The sequence below is a fragment of the Ochotona curzoniae genome, unplaced genomic scaffold (assembly GCF_017591425.1).
Source record: "Ochotona curzoniae isolate NIBS_2020 unplaced genomic scaffold, NIBS_Ocur_1.0 scaffold_4701, whole genome shotgun sequence".
NCBI lineage: Eukaryota > Metazoa > Chordata > Mammalia > Lagomorpha > Ochotonidae > Ochotona > Ochotona curzoniae.
Genome location: NW_024467122.1, coordinates 77,017,066 through 77,036,750, shown reverse-complemented (window position 1 = coordinate 77,036,750; position 19,685 = coordinate 77,017,066). Strand labels below are relative to the sequence as shown.

Genomic DNA, 19,685 nt, shown 5'->3' with positions numbered 1-19,685 from the left:
TATGACTTGGATAAGTTCAGGATGGCTCTGTACCCATTTGGGAAACCTGCAAAAAGCTTCCAGCTCCTGGCTTCTGAGCAGCTCAACTGTCACCATTGCAGCCACTTGGGGCGAGAACCAGAAGATGGAAGATCTTTCTCTCTGTCTCTCCTTCTCTCTGTAAATCAACTCTTCCAATAAAAATAAAATAAACTTTAAAAAAAAATAACAGCACACATGGGGACTATATCCATTAATACATTTGCAATATTTTTTTCTCTGAATGAATAAGGCCATTCCACAAAAAGTAACTAATTTCAAATCATCCTAACCAAGCAGCTAAGATAGCATGAGGGGGTTGGTGATATGGCACATAGAGTTAAGCTGCCATCTGCAATGCCAGCATACCATTTCAGAGCTCTGGTTCAAGAGCAAGTTGAGCAAGTTCTTGAGAAAATCAGGGGCATGGTAGGCAAAATCTCAGCAACGACAGAAGAGGAGGTCATGTCGAACACATTTTTATAGAAAAAGCAAAAGAAGGATCCAGCATGGTAGAATAGTGGCTAATGTCCTTTCTTTGCACCCACTGGGATCCCATATGGACACAGGTTCTAATCCTGGCAGCCCTGATTTCTATCCAGCTCCTTGCTTGTGGCCTGGGAAAGCAGACAAGAATGGCCCAGAGCTTTGGGACCCTGCTCTTACGTGGGAGACCCAGAAGAGGCTCCTGGTTCCTGGTCCCGGATTGGAGCAGCTCTTGCCATTGCGGTCACTTGGGGAGTGAATCAACGGACAGAAGATCTTCCTCTCTGTCTCTACTTTGTATATCTGACTTTACAATAAAAATAAATAAATCTTAAAGAGAGAGAAGCAAAAGAAAAGGACAAAGTAGAGCTGACACCTGTTCCTTCTTTGTAGCGTGTGCACAGTCTCACTGCTCTCCCTTTTCCCTCCGCTCTCTCCCAGGAAAGATCCAAGATATGGCAACCCTAGTCCTCCACAGGATCAGCAAGATAAGCCAAACATCACCGCAGGACATTGCTGGCACTAGACACCAGACTGGAACAGACCCCTGTTCATGACAGGAACCTAAATCAAAAAGGAATCAGCCTGGAACCTAATTAAAGAGTCTGCCACCTCAAAGAGAAGATCAATGTAGACAACAAGAGGAAAAGAAAAAGATGGATGACAAAAAGCGAAACTTTAACTGTGCACAACATTCAAAAGGAGTCCCAACGGGGTTTTGTTTGCACCCAGATCAACTGATCAGTTTCATTTTTTTATTCACTCCGGAATGTACCCATTTAGGGCTTAAATAGACCAAAGAGGCTGGTTAATGATGAGCTCATCACACTGGGGACAGAGGAGGATGGTGGGTGGACAGCAAACGGAACAATCCCAGGGAAAAGTGATCAGCTCTCCTAATTCAACAGATACGATCCAGAGATCCAGAGCCACAAGTGGCAATGAGAGCTTTTCAGTCACGGTTCAAGTGGAAAAGTAGAGTCAACATATCTCAGCAGGATTTCTCCAATGATCTAAGTTGGCAGTTGTGGGGACTGGTTGTGAGATTTCTCTGGGGGCAGTGTCTGTACCCCAGGTCGCCTGTGCTTAGGAAAGTGGGTCTCCCAAGGGAGGAAGGGAACAGAAGAGAATCCACTTCTAGCTTCCGGTATAGCCAGAGCTCCAGAGAACGAGCTGTGACCTCTCTCCCTCTCTCATCGCTGACTGCATCAAAAACACAGGCCATCAGCAGGAAAAATTGGCAGCTTAAGTTGCAGAGCTCCGCACACAGCTGACCCGGAGCACTGCTGAAGAATGCAGAGAGGAGAGGAGAGATGCTTTCCTTCATAGCTTATTAAAAATAAAGATCTATTTATTTGAAAGGCAGAGCAATGGAAGGGGAGGAAGAAAAACAGAGAGAGAGAGAGAGAGAGAGAGAGAGAGAGAGAGATTCCATCCACTAATTCACTCTCCAAATGGCTACAATAGTCAGGACTTGGTCAGAACAAAGCCAGGAGCCCAGAACTCCATTCAGGTCTCCCAGATGAGTGCTAGGGGTCCAACTATTTAAACTATTTTCCTCTGTCTCCCAGGTATATTATCAGGAACCTAGATTGAAAGTGGAGCAGCCAGGACTCGAACTGCACACAGATATGGGATGCCAGCTCTGCAAGAAGAAGCTGAAACTATGGTGCCCACCCTATAGTTTCACACCAAAGTAAATTTATCTTTCAATTTCATAAGCTTCTTGAAGCTTTCTCACACATCAAATAAGCACTTATATGCCCTGTTATCAATCTTCATTATACAATCCAATGTTTTAAGGCATAAAAGTATAATATATAAAGATAGTACAGCAAATATTGAAGGAAATGATAAAGATGATTTTCCTTAAAAAAAAAAAAAAAGGATTTTAAGATTTCACACCAAGACCAAGACAAAACCATGGTACATTTCATTTCTTGGTGATAGGTCAATGAGTCACAGAGGAGAAGTGGAGAGAAAGAGATTGTCTGTCATCCGTGTGTTGGTCCATTCCTCAAATGACCATCACGGTCGGGCTTGGTCGGGCTGGGCTGAAGTCAGAAGCCTGAAACTCAACCTGGATTTCCCACGTGGGTAGCAAGGACCCAAGTGCCTGAAGCACCATCTACTACCTCCTGCAGTGGTCGATCAGCAGGCAGGGTGGGGCAGTTGAGGCTAGAACCATATACTCTTAATGGAATGGGGGCGTCCCAAGCAGTATCACGGAGCCAACTTAGCAAGAACTCTGTCCCCATGAGGATGCTTTGCCTGGAGATGGGGGTGGAACGTCTCTGTAAGGACCTGGAAGGATCATAAGATGACATTAGCCTGGGCTTCCTAATATTCCCCCAACACCTAAAGGAAAACACAGCCTTAAAAATTACAGAGGAAAAACAACTGTCAGCTACTACATGGTTGTTCAACAAATAATTGAACCGTTCTCCTTCACTCCAGCTTGTGAAGACATTCAGGTGTTTTGCTTTTTTGGAGGACAGTTTGTATGTTTGGAAAGAATTGTTTAAGAGAAAAAAATTCATTCCTGAGATAGCTCTGCAGCACGCAGGATGAGGCAACTCTATCGGCTGTGCCCCAATTGCAAATGTGTCTTCCTTAAGAGTTCTTTTAAAGGATTCGATAGTAGGAGACTGCATCTGTCTCCAGTAACGACCAGAGACAACCCCACCATCCCCCAGACCAAATGAAGTCCGCCTGGACATCACAAATTCCCAAAGGAAGGTCGCTAGGACCAACCAGGAGCTTCAACATAAACTGACCTTGCACCTCTCAATGCCAATTTCAGTCCGTAAGAACCTTCACCACTAACCCCTTGGGGAATCTGGGCATTAAGTCATAGCTGCCCAGCTCATTTTTCTCGGCTTCTCGTTTAACACCACCTTCCTTCAAAAACCCCAATGTCAGTGATTGACTTTTTGTGCCTTGGGAGAGCAGAACCAAGTGTGGGGATTCTTACAGCAACAACTTCAGATAGTTTGTGGGGGCGTGTAGCTTGGCAACAAGAGGGAGTTTGATATTATGGACAGTAGGAGATACTGGACTCACAGTCATTTAAGATGTGCCCAGGGATATTAATGTCTCAGAACAGAATTCACTTAGCAGGAAAAATAGTCTTTAATTGATGACGTAGGAAATGAATGTTTTTGTTCCTGTAAGCTAAGCCATCTGATGATTTCTGTTAAAGCCTGCTGGGACTTATAACTAAGTTTTACTATTTTATTTTTTTAATCTGAAAGGGATTCATGTTGCACAGCTAGGTGCTCCCTAACATTTATCTCTCTCTCTCTCTCTCCCTGTACGACTTTGCTTCTCCCATCACAGATTCTGGAAGCATTTAGTGTGGGACGGTCACTTCAGCTCATTTTAGCATTATCTGGATCTGGTCTGCTCTGTGTGAGGAGGGGGAAGTGGGGGAGCAAAGAGGGGGTATGTACCACTTACGAGCATTTAAGGAATCCAATTTTTAGTCATTTTATCTATAGTCAAATTCTGCCTAACTTAAAATTATCCAGTACATCTAAGGCCTCTAATCAAATTGTCAGAGGAAGCCAAATGCATGCACAGTAATTAAGCCCCTTGCTTCAGAAAGCAACATCCTCCCAACTTCCGTCTTCTGCCTGGTCCTTCGCAGTCCACAGGAGCAGACAGGAAGGGGATGGGGGAGGGGGAGCATGGGCCCATCAAAGACAGACACTCCGGACCTCCCCTGAACTGACCATAAGGAGGTCAGCCATGGGGGTACTCAAAGAAAACTGTCGAGAGACAAACCACAGGCAAACTTCTCCACATTAGAAGCTCATTGTAATTTATGGTGGGCTTCAGGAACAGCTAGGAAAGGGGATTTTGAATGTTCCCAAGACCCTCCTACAAAAGTGGTAAATATTTGGGCCCAGCACAGTGATAGGCTAGTGACTAAAATCCTCACCTTGCATGTGCCAGGATCCCATATGGGCATCAGTTCATATCCCAGCTGCTCCACTTCTATTCCAGCTCCCTGCTTGTGGCCTGGGAAAGCAACTGAGGACGGCCCAAAGCCTTGGGACCCTGCACCTGCATGGGAGACCCAGAAGAAGCTCCTGGCTTCTGACTTCAGGCTTCACATCAACTTAACTCCAGCTGTTGCAGCCATTTGGGGAAATGAACCAGCGGGTGGAAGATCTGTCTATCTCTCCTTCTCTCTGTAAATATGACTTTCCAATATAAATAAATAAATAAATAAATCTTTTTAAATCGGTAAATATTTGAGATGATGTGTATGCAAATTATGCTAACTACCCTAATTCCATCATCGCAAACCACAGCAGTCTACATGTATCAGCCTGGTGTCTCACAACTCACCATCACTCCATGGCTAGTAAGATCATGCCAAAAGCAATAGTCATTCATTGTACGAAGAATAATAAAAAACATCAAATCAGTGCAAATGTAAAGCTAATAGCATTTCTTTGACAACATAATGAATTTTCCCCCAAACGATGCTCCCTTGACTCTGGTAGTTGCACTTTTGGAAAAGTAATTTTAAAGAAATGATGCTAAAAGCAGCAGGAAATCCCTGGCAGAGCCGGAACGTGGGAGGTCAACGTGAGATAGAGTTGAGCCCTTCAGAGCATTCCCCTTAGTGTTCTATGGGCAAAGCATGTTCACCGAAACAAAAACCTGATTTGGAATGAGCTTTCAGGGTGAAAATTGAAGGAAGAAACTGAAAGTTCAATTGCACGGGGTGAATATAAATACTTTAAACGTGTATTGGTTGATTGATTTGAAAGGGTGAGGGACATGAGTGAGGGGGCAAAGAGTGCTCTTCTATCTGCTAGCTAGCTTCCCAAAGAGCACAACAGCCAGGGCTGAGCCGGGTTGAAGTCAGGAACCGGAAACTCTGTCTGGATCTCCCACGTGGGTAGTAGGGATCCAAGTACTTTCCCAGACATATTAGCAAGCAGCTGGATCTGAAACAGAGCCACTAAGGATTGAGCCAACACACCAATAAGTTCCCTAAGTGCCCGTGTCTTTAGCAGTTGCTTCGCTCAGTAACACAGTGCAGGCCCCAAGATAAAATGTTTTCGGGCCCGGCGCGGTGGCGCAAGTGGTTAAGTCCTCGCCTTGCACGCCCGGGATCCCATATGGGCGCCGGTTCTAATCCCGGCAGCCCCGCTTCCCTTCCAGCTCCCTGCCTGTGGCCTGGGAAAGCAGTCGAGGACGGCCCAAAGCTTTGGGACCCTGCACCCGCGTGGGAGACCCGGAAGAGGCTCCTGGCTTCGGGATAGGCATAGTATCGACCCGTTGCGCTCACTTGGGGAGCGAATCATCGGATGGAAGATCTTCCTCTCTGTCTCTCCTCTCTGTATATCCGCCTTTCCAATGAAAAAATAATAAAAATAAATCTTAAAAAAAAAAAAGATAAAATGTTTTCAAATTTTGAGTCTTATTTCAAAATCAGACAATGGGTTTTCCAAATTGCAGGGTGACAAATACATTGAAATGATCGTAAGTAGACTATGCAAATGTGTGCAGATCTCTGAAACAATATTAAAAAAATCCAGCAAGGCTAAAAATGATGCTATTGAAAATGCCATTTGTCCATTTGATAAGCACACATTTTATCTAATGTACTAGAAAAACCATCAAGCCAAATTGGCCTCAGACAAATTGGCAAACAAACGACCTGGTCTCAGAGGCCCCCGGGTCCGTTTCTGACCCACTGCCAGCTCTGGCACTCATGCAGTTCTGCGCTCCCTTCCCACAGCTGAGCCTGAGCTCTGAACACCTGCCCAGGACTCTGTAAACCCCGGCATCCTAGACTGGGTCTCTGACTTGCCTTTTAGTGGGAACTCCATGTTTGTCAACGGGCTCACTCCACACCAGAAGTTGAGAGTGGATTCTCTTTCTTATTCTGTCATGTAGCACCAATTTCAGTCATTTATTCACCCACCTGCTAAGTCTCTTTGGGAAGGTACTATATAAAGCGTTCAACTGAATGGGTCCTTTCTTGAGTCCCACACCTCCCTGGTCGGTTGCTACAAAGCAGCTACTCACCTCAGTGCTGTGAGCAAGCAGTTGGTCATGGTAAGCCTCAAATAGAGAAGCTGCAGGCCAGTCCTAGATCTGCAAAGGAGGTTTTGGACCAGGAATCTCAGCGCACAGCTGACAACAAGGACTCTTCTGTTGACAAGCAAACTGAGTCCCTGCCTGTGGCCAGGAGCTACTCGTGTTTACTTAAAAGCTGAGGATAGGCTGGGCACTCCATCCCACAGGAAGCAATCAAGTTTCTGAACCTCTTAGAGTCTAGTCTGCATCCAATTCATATCTTCTAACCATGAAACCCCTTAAAACCTCTTCATTTCCGCCGCTGTGCCTCTTAATGCGACCATGCTTTAGGGAAATGTTAAATATAGCAAAATGATCAAAACGTCCATGTGACGATTGGTAATATCATACAAAAATATTGAGTGTGTCATTTTGCATACAACTTACTTTCAAATGCTGTTCGTGGGGAGGAAGATGATAGAAGAAGAAATTAATTGCAGGAACATGCAGCAATAGGCAAATGTGGGGAGAGAGCAGACAGATGTGTGTGGCACTGTCCTGTTGAAATTGCTGTAGCTTGATCGTTTTTTAAAAATAGAAAAAAAAAAATAAGCAGAAACAATTCAGTGTAACCATGCCTCCCCTAACCATGACAGGTGGGCACGGGTAAGACTCTCTTTAAACCTCGTTCTTATGGGGGTTAGGCATGGACCCACCAAACCCTGCCTTTCTTGTTGCCCTGGTGTTTTGCAAACACTGGCCACAGCAACACATACAAAGAGCTCTGCAAACCAAAGGCTGAACAGAAGATGGAATTATCTTTATCCCGGCAGCGCCAGCTCAGTCCTAGCTCACCTGGCCAACCCTGCCCCCCACCTTGGTCTCTGCAGCCTCCAGCCAATCAGTGCCTCCCGGCCCCCCTAGCATTACATATGCATGCTCGGCCTCCTGCTTCTTCCCCCTGCTCCCAGCACCGGGTGCAGGCGTGGTCCTGCTCCTGAGAGCTGGAGTGCAGAGCAGCTCTGCAGAGCCCTCCGCTGGAGCAGAACCCTTGCCTGCCAGCTCCCTGCCCAGCCCCAGGGATCCTCAGCAGCAGGTGGGCACCATGAAACCCTCCAAGGCATCCCAGCGCTACAGAAGCATCCGACGCAATGCCAGCCAATGCTATCTCTACCAGGAGTCCCTGCTACTCAGGTGAGTGGGTCCCAAAGATCAGCTGGGGAGAGGAGGCAGGTGCACCAGGGAGGGATGCGTGGGCCTCCTAAGCAAAGAGCAAGGTCCCTGTCCTGTTCCATTCTGCTTTTGAATAGACTCAGAAACTCAGTCATGTCTCCAGGTTCTTGCACCCCCGAAGTAATGAGCTCAGCAGCACAGGGAGCTGCTTGTTGACCCAGATTCTTCAAACCTGCTTGCCAACCTGGTTGGTTGCTGTCCACACCCACAGTATCATGAGGATCACTCCTCTGCCACCATCAGTAAGACATTCACTGGAAAAGACTTCAGCCCAGTTGCAAGCGGTTGAGAGTACGGAGGCAAAAATTGTGACGTGTCTGTAAAGGTCTAGGAAAACCTAGGGAAAGGTGGAGACGTTTCCCCAGAGATATAAACAACAACCCACACTTAGAGAGCAACAAATTGCCCTAGAAAAAATACTCTCACCACCTCTTGGAAGGTTGTGTCAGAAGCAGCCTGGTAAGGGAGAATGAAGGTTGCTGCGTCTTGAAACGTGTTCCTACAGAGGGTAATGAGTTCCCTGAAACAGTTCACTGGTGGAACTTTGCTTAGCCAGTTTCTTGTTCACAGAACTTGCTGTCTGTTTTTGCCTTCTTCATTTTGGGCTTAAAATGAATTGGAGTGGGAAGTCTGAAAAAGATATGTTTTTTTTAATAATCTATTTTACACTTATTTGCATTTATGGTAAAGTTGTTACATGTATTGCTTTTGTTTATATTTATTATTAAATTATTGTATTTTATTATTATTGATTTTGCATGCGGAGGGGGAGAACAAAGGGGACTGGTGCTAAAATTAGCTGATAATTGGAATCAGCCTGACAAAGCAGTCAATTTGCTCACTGAAGATGCTGCCAGTAGGGGATTGTATGTAAGAACCCTCTTGTCTCCTTCTGATTACCTTGCACCCCAAGAAATCACTGTCTTCTGCTGGCCTGATAAAGTAATAGAAACCAACAAATGCATTCCAACCAGCTGCTCACATGGCCAAATGTTCTCCCTACCTCCATGAACCACCCCCCCCACACACACACACATCTCACACAGCTGACCGTGGGGCAGCAAGCTACTGAACTTGTCCGGAGAAAGACAGTCTTGGCTGGAAGCAATTCTATTAATCAGATTTCCTGCCTCATGCCTTTGCCCACTCAGCAACTTGGAGGACAGCTTCAATGCAGCTGAAACAGGGGACAGCAGTGACCCGGAACAAATCTTCCAGAACATACAGTTCCAGAAGGATCTCGTGGCAAACATTCGCTGTCGACCCTGGACCATGGGACAGAAGCTGAAGGCACTGAGGTAAGGACCTCAGGAGCTCATACTTGCAGATACGTTTTCCAGTAACCCACCATGCCTTATCCATGAGTCTGTGCTGGGTGGGAGGTGTGTGTTGGCAGACACCTTCTGGTCTGCTTCTTTTCCAAAGATGAGGTATATTGATTTGAAACACAGAGAGAGACAGAAAGCTTCCACCTCACCAGTTCACTCCCTATGTGCCTTCAACAGCTGAGGTAGGGCCAGATCAAAACCCAGAGCCAAGAAAACCATCTGGGTCTCCCATGCGGTGGCAGAGAGCCACGTACTTGGGCCATCGTGTGCATGGAATTGGAAGCAGGGCTGGGACTCAAACCCAGGCAATCTGATATGAGATGTAGGTGTGCCCCATGTGGTATATTCATGGTTGTACCAAAAAATAAACCTCCTGAACACTAGATATTGACACCAGTCTTCTACAAATAAGGATAAAAGGTCAAATAAAAAAATAGTTGTTTATTTTAACCATGTGACTGCTCTATCCCTCTGGGGGAGTGCCATCTCCATGGAAAGCCAGATTCTGGTGGTGCTTGGCTTAGAAGAGAATCTGCCTAGAGCAGAGCTTAATGCTGAAAGCTGCTCACGGATCAGCTGAATCGAACACTACATTTCTCACCTTCTAGCCTTGGGGTTTGTGGGTCATGTTCTTCATTTCCCCTAGTACTGGTTCCTTTCTCTATCATGCTAAAGGGATGATGAGGCGCAACCCTTATCTTCCACACTAGGTTGCCAAAACCATCAGCAGATAAGCTCCCCGGGTGTTTGGAAAACTCAGAAACCCTGGAAGCCCTCACAATTATGGAATCAAACTCTGGGAGACAGCCCAGCATCTGTCATTCCCATTCAGACAGATTCTTTCTGCCTGCTGTGCATGTGAGACCCACCGGCAGCCATGGAAGGATTCATCAGGACAAACCATGTGTGTGCTTATCATCATGCCTGGCACAGAGTGTTACTAAGCATGGCAGGTGCTGAGGAAGGTTGATCCTGATGCCTCAGTCACAGGATGTCCCTGGCCTGTGCTACTGACCTCCTGGAGCCTAGGGGAGGAGGGAACTGGTCATCGGGCACTCACAGGTGAACAGAGCAGTGCCCACAGCTTGCTTGCCTGGGCACCCAGCAGAAATCCTTCTCTGTATCTGCTATCTATTGTTCTTGCCCTTTTTTCCCTCCTAGTTCTTCCCTCCTCAGTCTTCCAACCAGACCCTGTTCTTCCCATCCAAGCACCTGGCCCTCAGCCAGCTGCAGCAGGGAGTTGAAGTCAGCTGCCGTCTTTACCTGCAGAAGTTTCCCACTCGGCCTCCTGGCCCCTGCTTCTGTTTGTCATCAGCACTCCTCGTGTGGAGTTGTGTGACTCAGGAGAGCATTGAATCCCTTTGTTAGTTGGAAAGGTTGATACTCAGAGACACAAAGAGAGTAACCCAGGCTGCCCAGAGCTTCTGAGCGCTGGTATTGAAACCAGGTTCTCTGACCTCCACATTCCAGTGTTGTCTTATAGAACAGATTTAGATAGATAGATGATAGATAGATAGATAGATAGATAGATAGATAGATAGATAGATAAACATATAGATATATCTGTATTCCAATAGATACTTAAAACCAAAGTGATCATCAGAGCAATTCATCCAAAAACCCAGAAGGGCATGTGTTCCAGGAGAAAGTTGAGAAGTTCTTCTGAAATGACTCTGGTTAGTTGCTGTCTGAGTCGAAGGAGCTTGGACCCTCCTGAACCTTGAATGCTACTTAATCTGCCAAAGCACTTCAGCCCCAGGAAGCAATTCAAGACTTCTGCCACTTTGCAGGGCCAACACCAATGGCCAGGGCACTCTTCTCACACAGCTCACTTCTCATTTGTCATCCCTGTCACACACATCACCTCCCCGTCACCTTGAGAAGCTACTGGAGCAAGGCTGCACTAACTGGACCTGCTGAGGCTCATCCCAGGAAGAGTGCAGAAAGCACTGGAGCCTGACCACTGAGGGACCCTGACTGCCCGATACAGAGAAATGCCACTTCTCTGGAAAAGTGTGGCACAGGCTTGTTTCCCTGTGGCCAGTCCTGGCAGAACCAATGCAGGTCCAGGTCGGATTCACCCCTCCCTGCCGCCTTGCCTGACCACACTCCTGTCCTAGCACTTGCCACTCCCATTATCTCAGTTATGAAATTTCCTTTCTGGCTTAGGTAATGGGTTCTTGTAAGGTATTTGTTCTGTTCTACTTTCCTTTGAGCTCTGCCATGCTTGACTCAAAGCAGGTGTTCAGGATATATATATATAAGAATAAAAATAAAAGGTTTAGATAAATTAGATGAGATCTTGTTCAACTTTGAGAGACCTTTATTTTCTAGATGCTTGTAGCAGATAGCACTTCTGAAAATGCACCTTAAGGTGGTAGCCATGGCTCAGAGTAAAATGCCAACTCGTACCCTTACCTGCACTTCTGGTTCCGACCCATGTAAAGCCAGTGCGAAGGCTGGACTGCAGAGAGGGGTGTCAATGCCAGGCACTCGGTTGGGTCTAATTATGAAGAACTCACTGTGCCTGTTGCAAAGGGAATCAGCTTGTTCCTCATGTCTTCCAAGGGAGCACACAGACCCAAAAGGGTATACCTAGGAGCTTGCTTGAGATGCACTTGAAAGAGCATCCTAACAAGGAAATGTGCTGAGCCTGCCAATTGGCTGATGCAAAAGTAAGCTCTCCAAACACTGATGACAATTGACAGAGGGCAACCGACCATCACATGAATGATGAGGGTCTCTACACTTGGGCAGAGTATGACTAGTTGAGCCTGAAGGTGACATCTGTCACCAACATTTATTTTCTATTTCTGCTGCTCACTTGAGTGTGGATTTAGCCATCCATTCCAATGGTTCCAGTCCATTTATATCCCCTTGAACACTCAAGGGGGGATATTAGGTGAATTGACACAAGGAAGTGATTGGCTACGGTGTCAGGATTTGAGGGGGGCTTAATCAGGTTTCTCATGGACACACAGATGCATCTTTCTTGTTCATATGAGCCAGATGTCTCCCATTTCTCAAAGTGCATTGTCTAAAACTTGGTCTGATTCTACTGCCAAAGAACTGACAACAATAGGAGGGTTGCTAAGTGAAGCAGTGGCAGCCCCAGCCCCTGATCGCTGGGTTTTCAAGACCAGTGGTTCCCAAGGAAACACCAGAATCAGGGAAGGGCTTTAAGCAGATTGGCTGTGGGGTGGCACAATGAAGCCAGTGGCACAATTAAGCTCCTGTTTTGGCTGCTCAGCTTCCAATCCAGCTCCCTGCTAACAAGCAAGAGAGAACTGCAAATGGTGGCTTGAGTGCTTAAGCCCCTGCCACCCACATAAGAGTGGAGGATGGAGCTGTAGGTTCCTAGCTTAGGCCTGGCCCAGCCCTGTTGTTGCAGCCATTTGGGGAGTGAACCAACACATAGACATCTCTCTATCATTCTGCCTTTCAAACAAATCTTAAAAAAAAAAAAAAAGAAAAATAAAAGAAAAGAAAGAACATCAGTGGTAACTAATTCTAGCATGACTTCATTATTTTTGGACAATTCATCCCTTGAAACATTAAAGAAGAAAATTTAAAGAGTGTTCTGGTTATCAAAAGTTGGAATTGAAAATGTAAGGTCTGCCTACATTGGTGCATCACTTCCTCCCACTGTCTCTTCACATCGTCTACACAACTGTCAGTGTGATGGCATCGTGTTCGCCCCATGCTTTTCCTCTTTCAGACGAGCCAAGCAGATTGTGCTGAAGTTTGAAGGGAGGTTGACCAGAACCCGAGGCTACCAAGCAGCAGGTGCAGAGGTAAAGATCGTGCAGAAGCCCTGCCCACACCCCCTCAGCTGTGGTCGCCAGGAAAGTTGTGCTTTTCACTGCACTTGCCGTGGTACTTGGACTGCCCGCAGCTGCAGAGCAAGATAAAGAGCTAGAGAGCAGGAATTTCCCCAAACTTGGATTCCAGCCTGTGCTTCAAACGGTGTGACCTGGGCAAGCCTCATGCACTAGGAAAAGGATGTCTTCCCTGTAGGAATAGTCTAGCATCTTCTCTTACTCCATCCCACTCATTCCAGGGTGTTTCAGATTGTTCATGGAAAACAGCAGTCAGGGATAAGTGTGTTTGGATGAAAAAAAAAATCCTTGCAGTTTTAAATGAGCTTTTGGAAGGTTTCTCATATGCATAGATTTCAAAAATTTGGCACTAAGATATATGCATCTCTTAATTTCATTTTTTACTAATGCTTTAAAGTGCATTCCCAAGAGTAAGCTGCATTTTGTTTTGCACTGTGTATAGTTGCAGGCATGTTCAGATGTCCACTTCAGAGCACAATGCCAAGATTTATGTTTGCTTGGTTTCCCGTTCAGTTGCTAAGGGCAAAACTTGACACTGACACTATCTATTATAAAAACACTTCATAAGTGTTTAGAAAGCAAAGATTTAAAAAATCACTTTTCTTCCTGTGCCTCCCGTCCTCGATATGGTGTCCTTCCAAAATTCTCACATATTAGTAATCGCATAAATACCTACTTCTCACACCAGATTATAGTGTACCAAAAAAAAAAGTCTTCTTCTTTTTTCACTCATGCATGCTTTGCTTTTAATGACTAGGTAACAGTTCATCAGATAAGTAAATATCAATTTAATTCTTCATCTGTCTGCTGGATTCAGTATTTGCAGGATTTTGTCATCATCAGCAGAAATCCTATTGAGAACATATGTACACATGTGACTTTCCCTATCTTTTCTCATTCCTTGAAGGATAAATGACAGAGCTATGATCACTGCAGAAAAGACTATGACCTATTTCTTTCTTGATTCTTAATATCTTAACAATAATTTCTCAAGAACTTTAATAATTGATATCAGCCACAATTAAAGAACTTATTAGTCTCCTGATAGCTGCCCCAAAGTTGAAAATTATATATATTTTAAGTTTTGAGGTTTTTTTTTAATTATTTGCTTGTCTGAAAGGTAAAATAACCATAGCAGAAAAAGCAGAAAGAAGAAAGAGATCTTTTACTTGCTGGCTCACTCCCTCAGATTCCCACAACCGCCATGGTAAAGTCAGGCTAAAGCCAGAAGCCAGGAACTTCAGCTTGTTCTTCCCCATTGTCACAAAGGTCCTAGCCCTTGGACCATTCTCTGATGCTTTCCCAGGCACATTGGCGGGGAGCTGGACCGTTAGTGCAGCTGCCAGGACTCATTCATGCCCAGACGTGATGCCTGCATCACAGGTGCAGCTTTACCTACTACACCACAACAACAGTCCCAAGAAAACATTCAAAAAATAGCACAACGCTATTCCCTTGGGTTCAGATGAAGCTGGGGCTGGCATTGTGGCATAATGGGTTCAAGTCCCGGCTGCTCCACTTCCAGCTCTTTGCCAATCTTCTGGCTCCTGGTGGCAGCTTGGCCTAGCCCTGGCTTTTGAGGATATCTGGGGAGTGACCTAGCAGATGAACAATCTCTCTCTGTCTCTCTCTCTCTCTCTCTCTCTCTCTCCCCCCTCTGCCCCAACTTTCCCGAACTTTGCCTTCAAACAAATAAAAAGATCTTCATAAAAAAAAAAAAAAAAACATAAAGCAATGCAAGGTACTGGTCTATTAGTACCAGTAAATTGAATGCGAATTACACATCCAACATGGTAGTTGAGCCCCTGTGTCTGACTCTTAAGCTTTTTCCTAGTTCTAACATTCCGTGTCTTTTGTTTCCCTCATGATACCAGTAAGAGACTTCAGGCTTCTGAGAGCAAGCATGGCATGATTGGTCAAGGACACTCTCTCTTCAGGAAACATCTGTCTTTGATGGGATAATCACTGGGGGCTCCCTAAAAGGAGTCCCCTACAGACCCCTCACCTCTGCTCAGGAGCCAGGGCAACCTTTGAAACAGAAAATAGCCCATTTTCCCCTTTCTTATAATAGTAATAATAACGACAACAATAGTAATAATAGCTCAGTACAGGTAGCACTAAATCCAGACCCCTTTCCATGGCCCACATAATCTGGCCATTGTCTACCTATTGGATTTCAATGACTCAGTAATGACCTCCCCAGCTACACGGCCCTTGACCTCAAGGTTTTTCTCCCCCAGAACTAAAAAACAGTGACACATGGTGGCCTTGATTGTGTAGCCCCATCTCCCCTCTACTCAAAAGCAAACCACCCCAGCTGAGCTTACGTATGCCTTCTGCACTGCCTGTATGCCCAAGAAACCACAGCCTAGATAGCCTGACACTCACTGTGAAGAATTACACCTCGCATAAACTCTGGTATGTCTGGTTGACATTAGGAACCTTTCCAAAGAGGAAAGAAGGAGCTGATTCTTCCCAAATGAAGCTTTCAAAATTAAGGTAGTAAAACAACAAGTTCCAGATGAAATAATTTACCAACATTTAGCAGTGCCCCAAACACAAGTTCTTCCCCAAACTTAGGAACCCAAGTCCACAAAAAAAACAAAAAAACGCTGTGTTCCAAGTTTGGTTTCCCTTTTCTCTGCCTCAGCTTTGCTGTTAATATCTTGGATCACTCCGAAGTCTCAAGGCGTTGGCCATGAACATTTGGTGCCAATCTTCCTAGAAACCTGACAGTTTCCACAGGGTTTATCAAACATTGGCTATTGATAAGTCACCTTTTCCAATCATGCTCGCCTCTAGGAAACTCCTCCAGGGACAGCTAGAGTTGACTGTCGTTGCTGGTGTGAGCTTCTGGGCACTCTAGACTGAGTCTGGGGCCTCTGGCTCTCCAAGTACATGGCCGCAGAAGGGACTGCACATTTCCTATCTATAGATGCTGCACTGTTTTCACCTGTATTGTGCATTATGATCATTTGTCAAGGGGCATAGTAAGACAGATGCAGAGCTAAAACCGAACTCCTATCTGCTCCTCCATGCAGTCTTCTTAGACTGTGGAACTTGAAAAACAGGCCCAGAAGCTCCGACATTTTCTAACCCCAAACCCTTGCCAAGGGATATGTGCGCACCCAGCAAAGGTCCCTGAAGCCTTAATCTTCCCCTCGATGGCTAGGGGAGAAGCCAGATGGAACAAAATGATGGTGATGTCAGGTAGGATGTGAGACGCATAACAAGGGAGACCAGAGATGATCCCCAGGGGAGTTAACAGGGAGAAGAAGTTTCTGGTTACTGAGACCCTGTGGGTGATGGGAGAGATTGTGTCAGAAGCTTGATCCACAAGCGTGGAAGAACACTTCCGACTTCTGATAAAATTTTGACTTGCATTTGCAAGCAGCCGTCTGGCCTGAGCAGACACAGCCAGAACGACATTAACATCCGCGACTGTGGCAGGCCCGGGTGCTGCCTTACAGTTCACAATGTGGTAATTGCATTTGTCCCCCTTTTTTCTGCTATGATATCATTTGCCTCCAACACAAACCCAGATTGTTTGTGTGTTAAAATGCATGACCTGCCCATGTTCATTTATTTATGTATGTATTTATTCATTCATTTGCTCATTTATTGGAAAGCAGGGCCACTGTCAGGTTGTATTCTCCTTGGAGGAAAAACAAAAAAATGTTTTTGAGCTTTTGGCAATTACATCTGAAATCCACAAGGCAGGCTGCATTTCCAGGCCTTATTCCTAGCACCTTTGGTCCCGAGTAAGGCTGAGGAACCACCAGCCAGCTGCAGACTGCAAGGTGCATGGGCTTGTGTCAGGGGAGACTCTTGGTCTTTGGTGAGGGATGAGCTGCAATCACCTGGAGGGTTGGGTCATCTCTTAGCTACCTTAAGACTATGGTGAAGCCACATGGGTGTGAATCTTGACTTCATTCCTGAGGTCATTCCCATTGTCCTTGGATGCTGTGTCATGAATGGTACAACATGGTAAACCATCCCCCTATGGAACATGGCCTTCAATGCAGACATCATGGGTTGAAGCCCAAGGCAAATGTCTACTCCCCTGGTCAATAGCATAGAGGACAAAAGGGCACTTGGGCCCTAGCCAGTGCTTCCATCATCAGTGGTACCAGTAGGGTGACTACCAGACCCCTACCCCAGGGAAATCTAATCCAGCTCCTTCCTTCCCAGCTCTGGAAGAAATTTGCTCGCCTCGCCTGCAACTTCATGGTCATATTCATTCCCTGGGAAATGAGGATAAAGAAAATCGAAAGTAAGTCATTGCGCCTGAGTGTATGGCAGGCAGGCATGTGGCACCTGAGGCCAACTCACAGCCCGGATGGGCCTGGTGGGCCCTGGTCCTTGTGCCACATGCCAGGGATTCTGGCATAGCTGGTGTTGCACCAATGCAAAATGTAGGATATGGGACATGGGACAGGAAGCAAGGGCCTGTCACATCTCCTCCCTCAACACACCTTCCCAAAGTAGCTTTGCTGGTCTCTCCTGGTACATTTGCTCTCTAGTTCATTCACCATGAATGCAATGAACAAACATAAACTCCATTTTCTGAGAAACCATTGTAGTCATGGAGGAAAAAAATTGCTAAAAAAATAAATCATATCCACAATTACACATACGACACATGCAGCACACGATATACAAATAAACTGATAAATCCAAAATTAAAAATATCCCAAATTGGACCACAGGCTATAGAGACATGGAAAGATTTGGTAGTTGTCATAATGGAGGTCCTGTCCTCCAGTGGGGAGATCAGACCATGACGTTGGCTTCTGGCTTCGGCCCCAGCCCAGCCCCAGGGGTTCTGGACACGGAGGGAATGAATCAGAAACAGCAGCTCTCTGTTTTGCCTCTCTCTTTGTTCCTCACTCTCCAGGTATCTCTGCCTTTTAATTTTAAAAAAAGTGATTTGATAGAACAAGATCACTAAGCAAAGCCCCATGATCTTTTTATCACATTAAAAAAAAAAAGAAATTTTCACCCAAAGAGAGGTTTAATAATTAAAAGTTCTCTAAATGAAACACTTAAAATTCATCTTAGAGTAGCAACCGAGAAAGCACAAAGAGAGATGTCCATTTTATCCCATTGTTTAGGGAGGCAGAATAAGGGAGAGTAAGCTAAAAACTTCAGAGACGAGGATTTCATATAAGCCGTTCATTCTCATGGTCTCATCTTTTCTTCAGGTCATTTCGGGTCAGGCGTGGCCTCCTATTTCATATTCTTGAGATGGCTGTTTGGGATTAATATCGTGCTCACAATCATGACAGGGGCTTTTATTGTCATCCCCGAGGTAAGGCCTGTGCCGGCAACGAAAAATGCACCCTGTGTTGGGAGGAGAAGTGAGAGAGCCATGCGTTAGAGTGAGCACTCTCGCTATCCCAGTGAAGTGCATACGGTCAAAGGCAAACAGGGGTCACCAGCGTTCCCCATAAAGGGCCAGATGCTAAATATCTGAGGCTCCGTGGGCCCACAGTCTCCACCACAGCTGCCACAATCTGCAAGCAGGCCTGGCTGTGCACCACTTCAATTTTCTATGTGGACCCCTCCCCCCATGTTGTTTTTATGCAATCACAAAATATGATTCTTCTTTGGATTTTTTCTTCCTTTTGGGCCATTTCAAAATGCAGAAACCAATCTCAGTTCCCAGGCCATAAGAAAACAGACAAGGGCCCAGACTAGGTCTAACATCTAGTTTGCCAATTCACTTCTCCACCGAACTTCAGCCTCATAAAAGTAACAGAGCCATTGGCGATGCCTTTACCAATACCCCCATAGACGCAATGTCTCACCCAGACAAGGTCCCCTCAAATAAGAGAAAAATCTAGTTTCCCAGGGATGAGAATTAAGCAGAGATCCAGCTCTCCATCCCCCAGGCGTGGCCTCTCTACCTCCCAGTGCCCTCCTGCAGGACCTCCCAGGAGACCCTTTGTTCTCTTCCCAGCTGATAGCCGGCCAGCCATTCGGAAGCACAGCCAGCAAGAGCATCCCGGGAGAGCTCCTGGCATCGGCCCAAGACCTGGACACCGTCTGGTCCCTGGGGGTGAGGCTGGTGCTTGACCTTGCCCCTGCCAGGTGGGAGGGACTTGATGTGCTCTGAGAATCGGGAAGGACCCGGGTGCGTTCTCTTCTCAGGGCTATCTGCAGTACTCAGTCCTCTTCTACGGCTACTACGGCAGGGAGAGGCGGATCGGGAGAGCAGGCTACCGGCTGCCCTTGGCCTACTTCCTGGTGGGCATGGCGGTGTTCGCCTACAGCTTCATCATCCTCTTGAAAAAGTACGAGCGCTCGGCTTCTCCCAAGGCCATTTGGAGAGCCGTGGGCCGTGTGGGCTAGCTGAATCTTGCCAATAACGCTGCCAAGCGAAGGGATCACTGTGTTCATTTCACAGATGAGGAAGGCTACAGGATTTTGTCTTCCTTTCTAACCAGCAATGATGGAACACTTAGAACTGGGTGCTAGGATCTGTGCTGGGTTCTAGAGGAGACAAGAATCAGGTAGACTTAACAGCGGATCCCATTTTAGGTAATGTTCTAGCTGAGCCAATAGAGAGCTAAACGCCAAGTGTGACCTTGTGGCCTGCCAGATTCTTTTCTAGAAAAGATGTATTAAGTATGTATTTATTCATCTATTCATTTGAAAGGCAGAGAGAGAGAGAGAGAGAGAGAGAGAGAGAGAGAGAGAGAGAGGAGATCTTCCTACATGCCCATAACAGTCAGCA

General features: G+C 46.0%; 1 protein-coding gene across 2 annotated transcripts in view; it reads left to right on the top strand.

Moving 5' to 3' along the window:
• The first annotated feature begins 7,651 nt into the window (after positions 1–7,651).
• The window catches only part of TMC3 (transmembrane channel like 3), a 32,628-nt gene continuing 20,594 nt past the window's right edge, over positions 7,652–19,685 (top strand). For both annotated transcript variants that reach the window (XM_040969285.1, XM_040969284.1), the window contains exons 1-7: positions 7,652–7,740; positions 8,931–9,077; positions 12,826–12,901; positions 17,138–17,219; positions 18,151–18,257; positions 18,909–19,007; positions 19,100–19,242. In XM_040969285.1, the coding sequence (XP_040825219.1) occupies positions 7,652–7,740; positions 8,931–9,077; positions 12,826–12,901; positions 17,138–17,219; positions 18,151–18,257; positions 18,909–19,007; positions 19,100–19,242 (743 nt within the window). The remainder of the gene's footprint in view (positions 7,741–8,930; positions 9,078–12,825; positions 12,902–17,137; positions 17,220–18,150; positions 18,258–18,908; positions 19,008–19,099; positions 19,243–19,685) is intronic.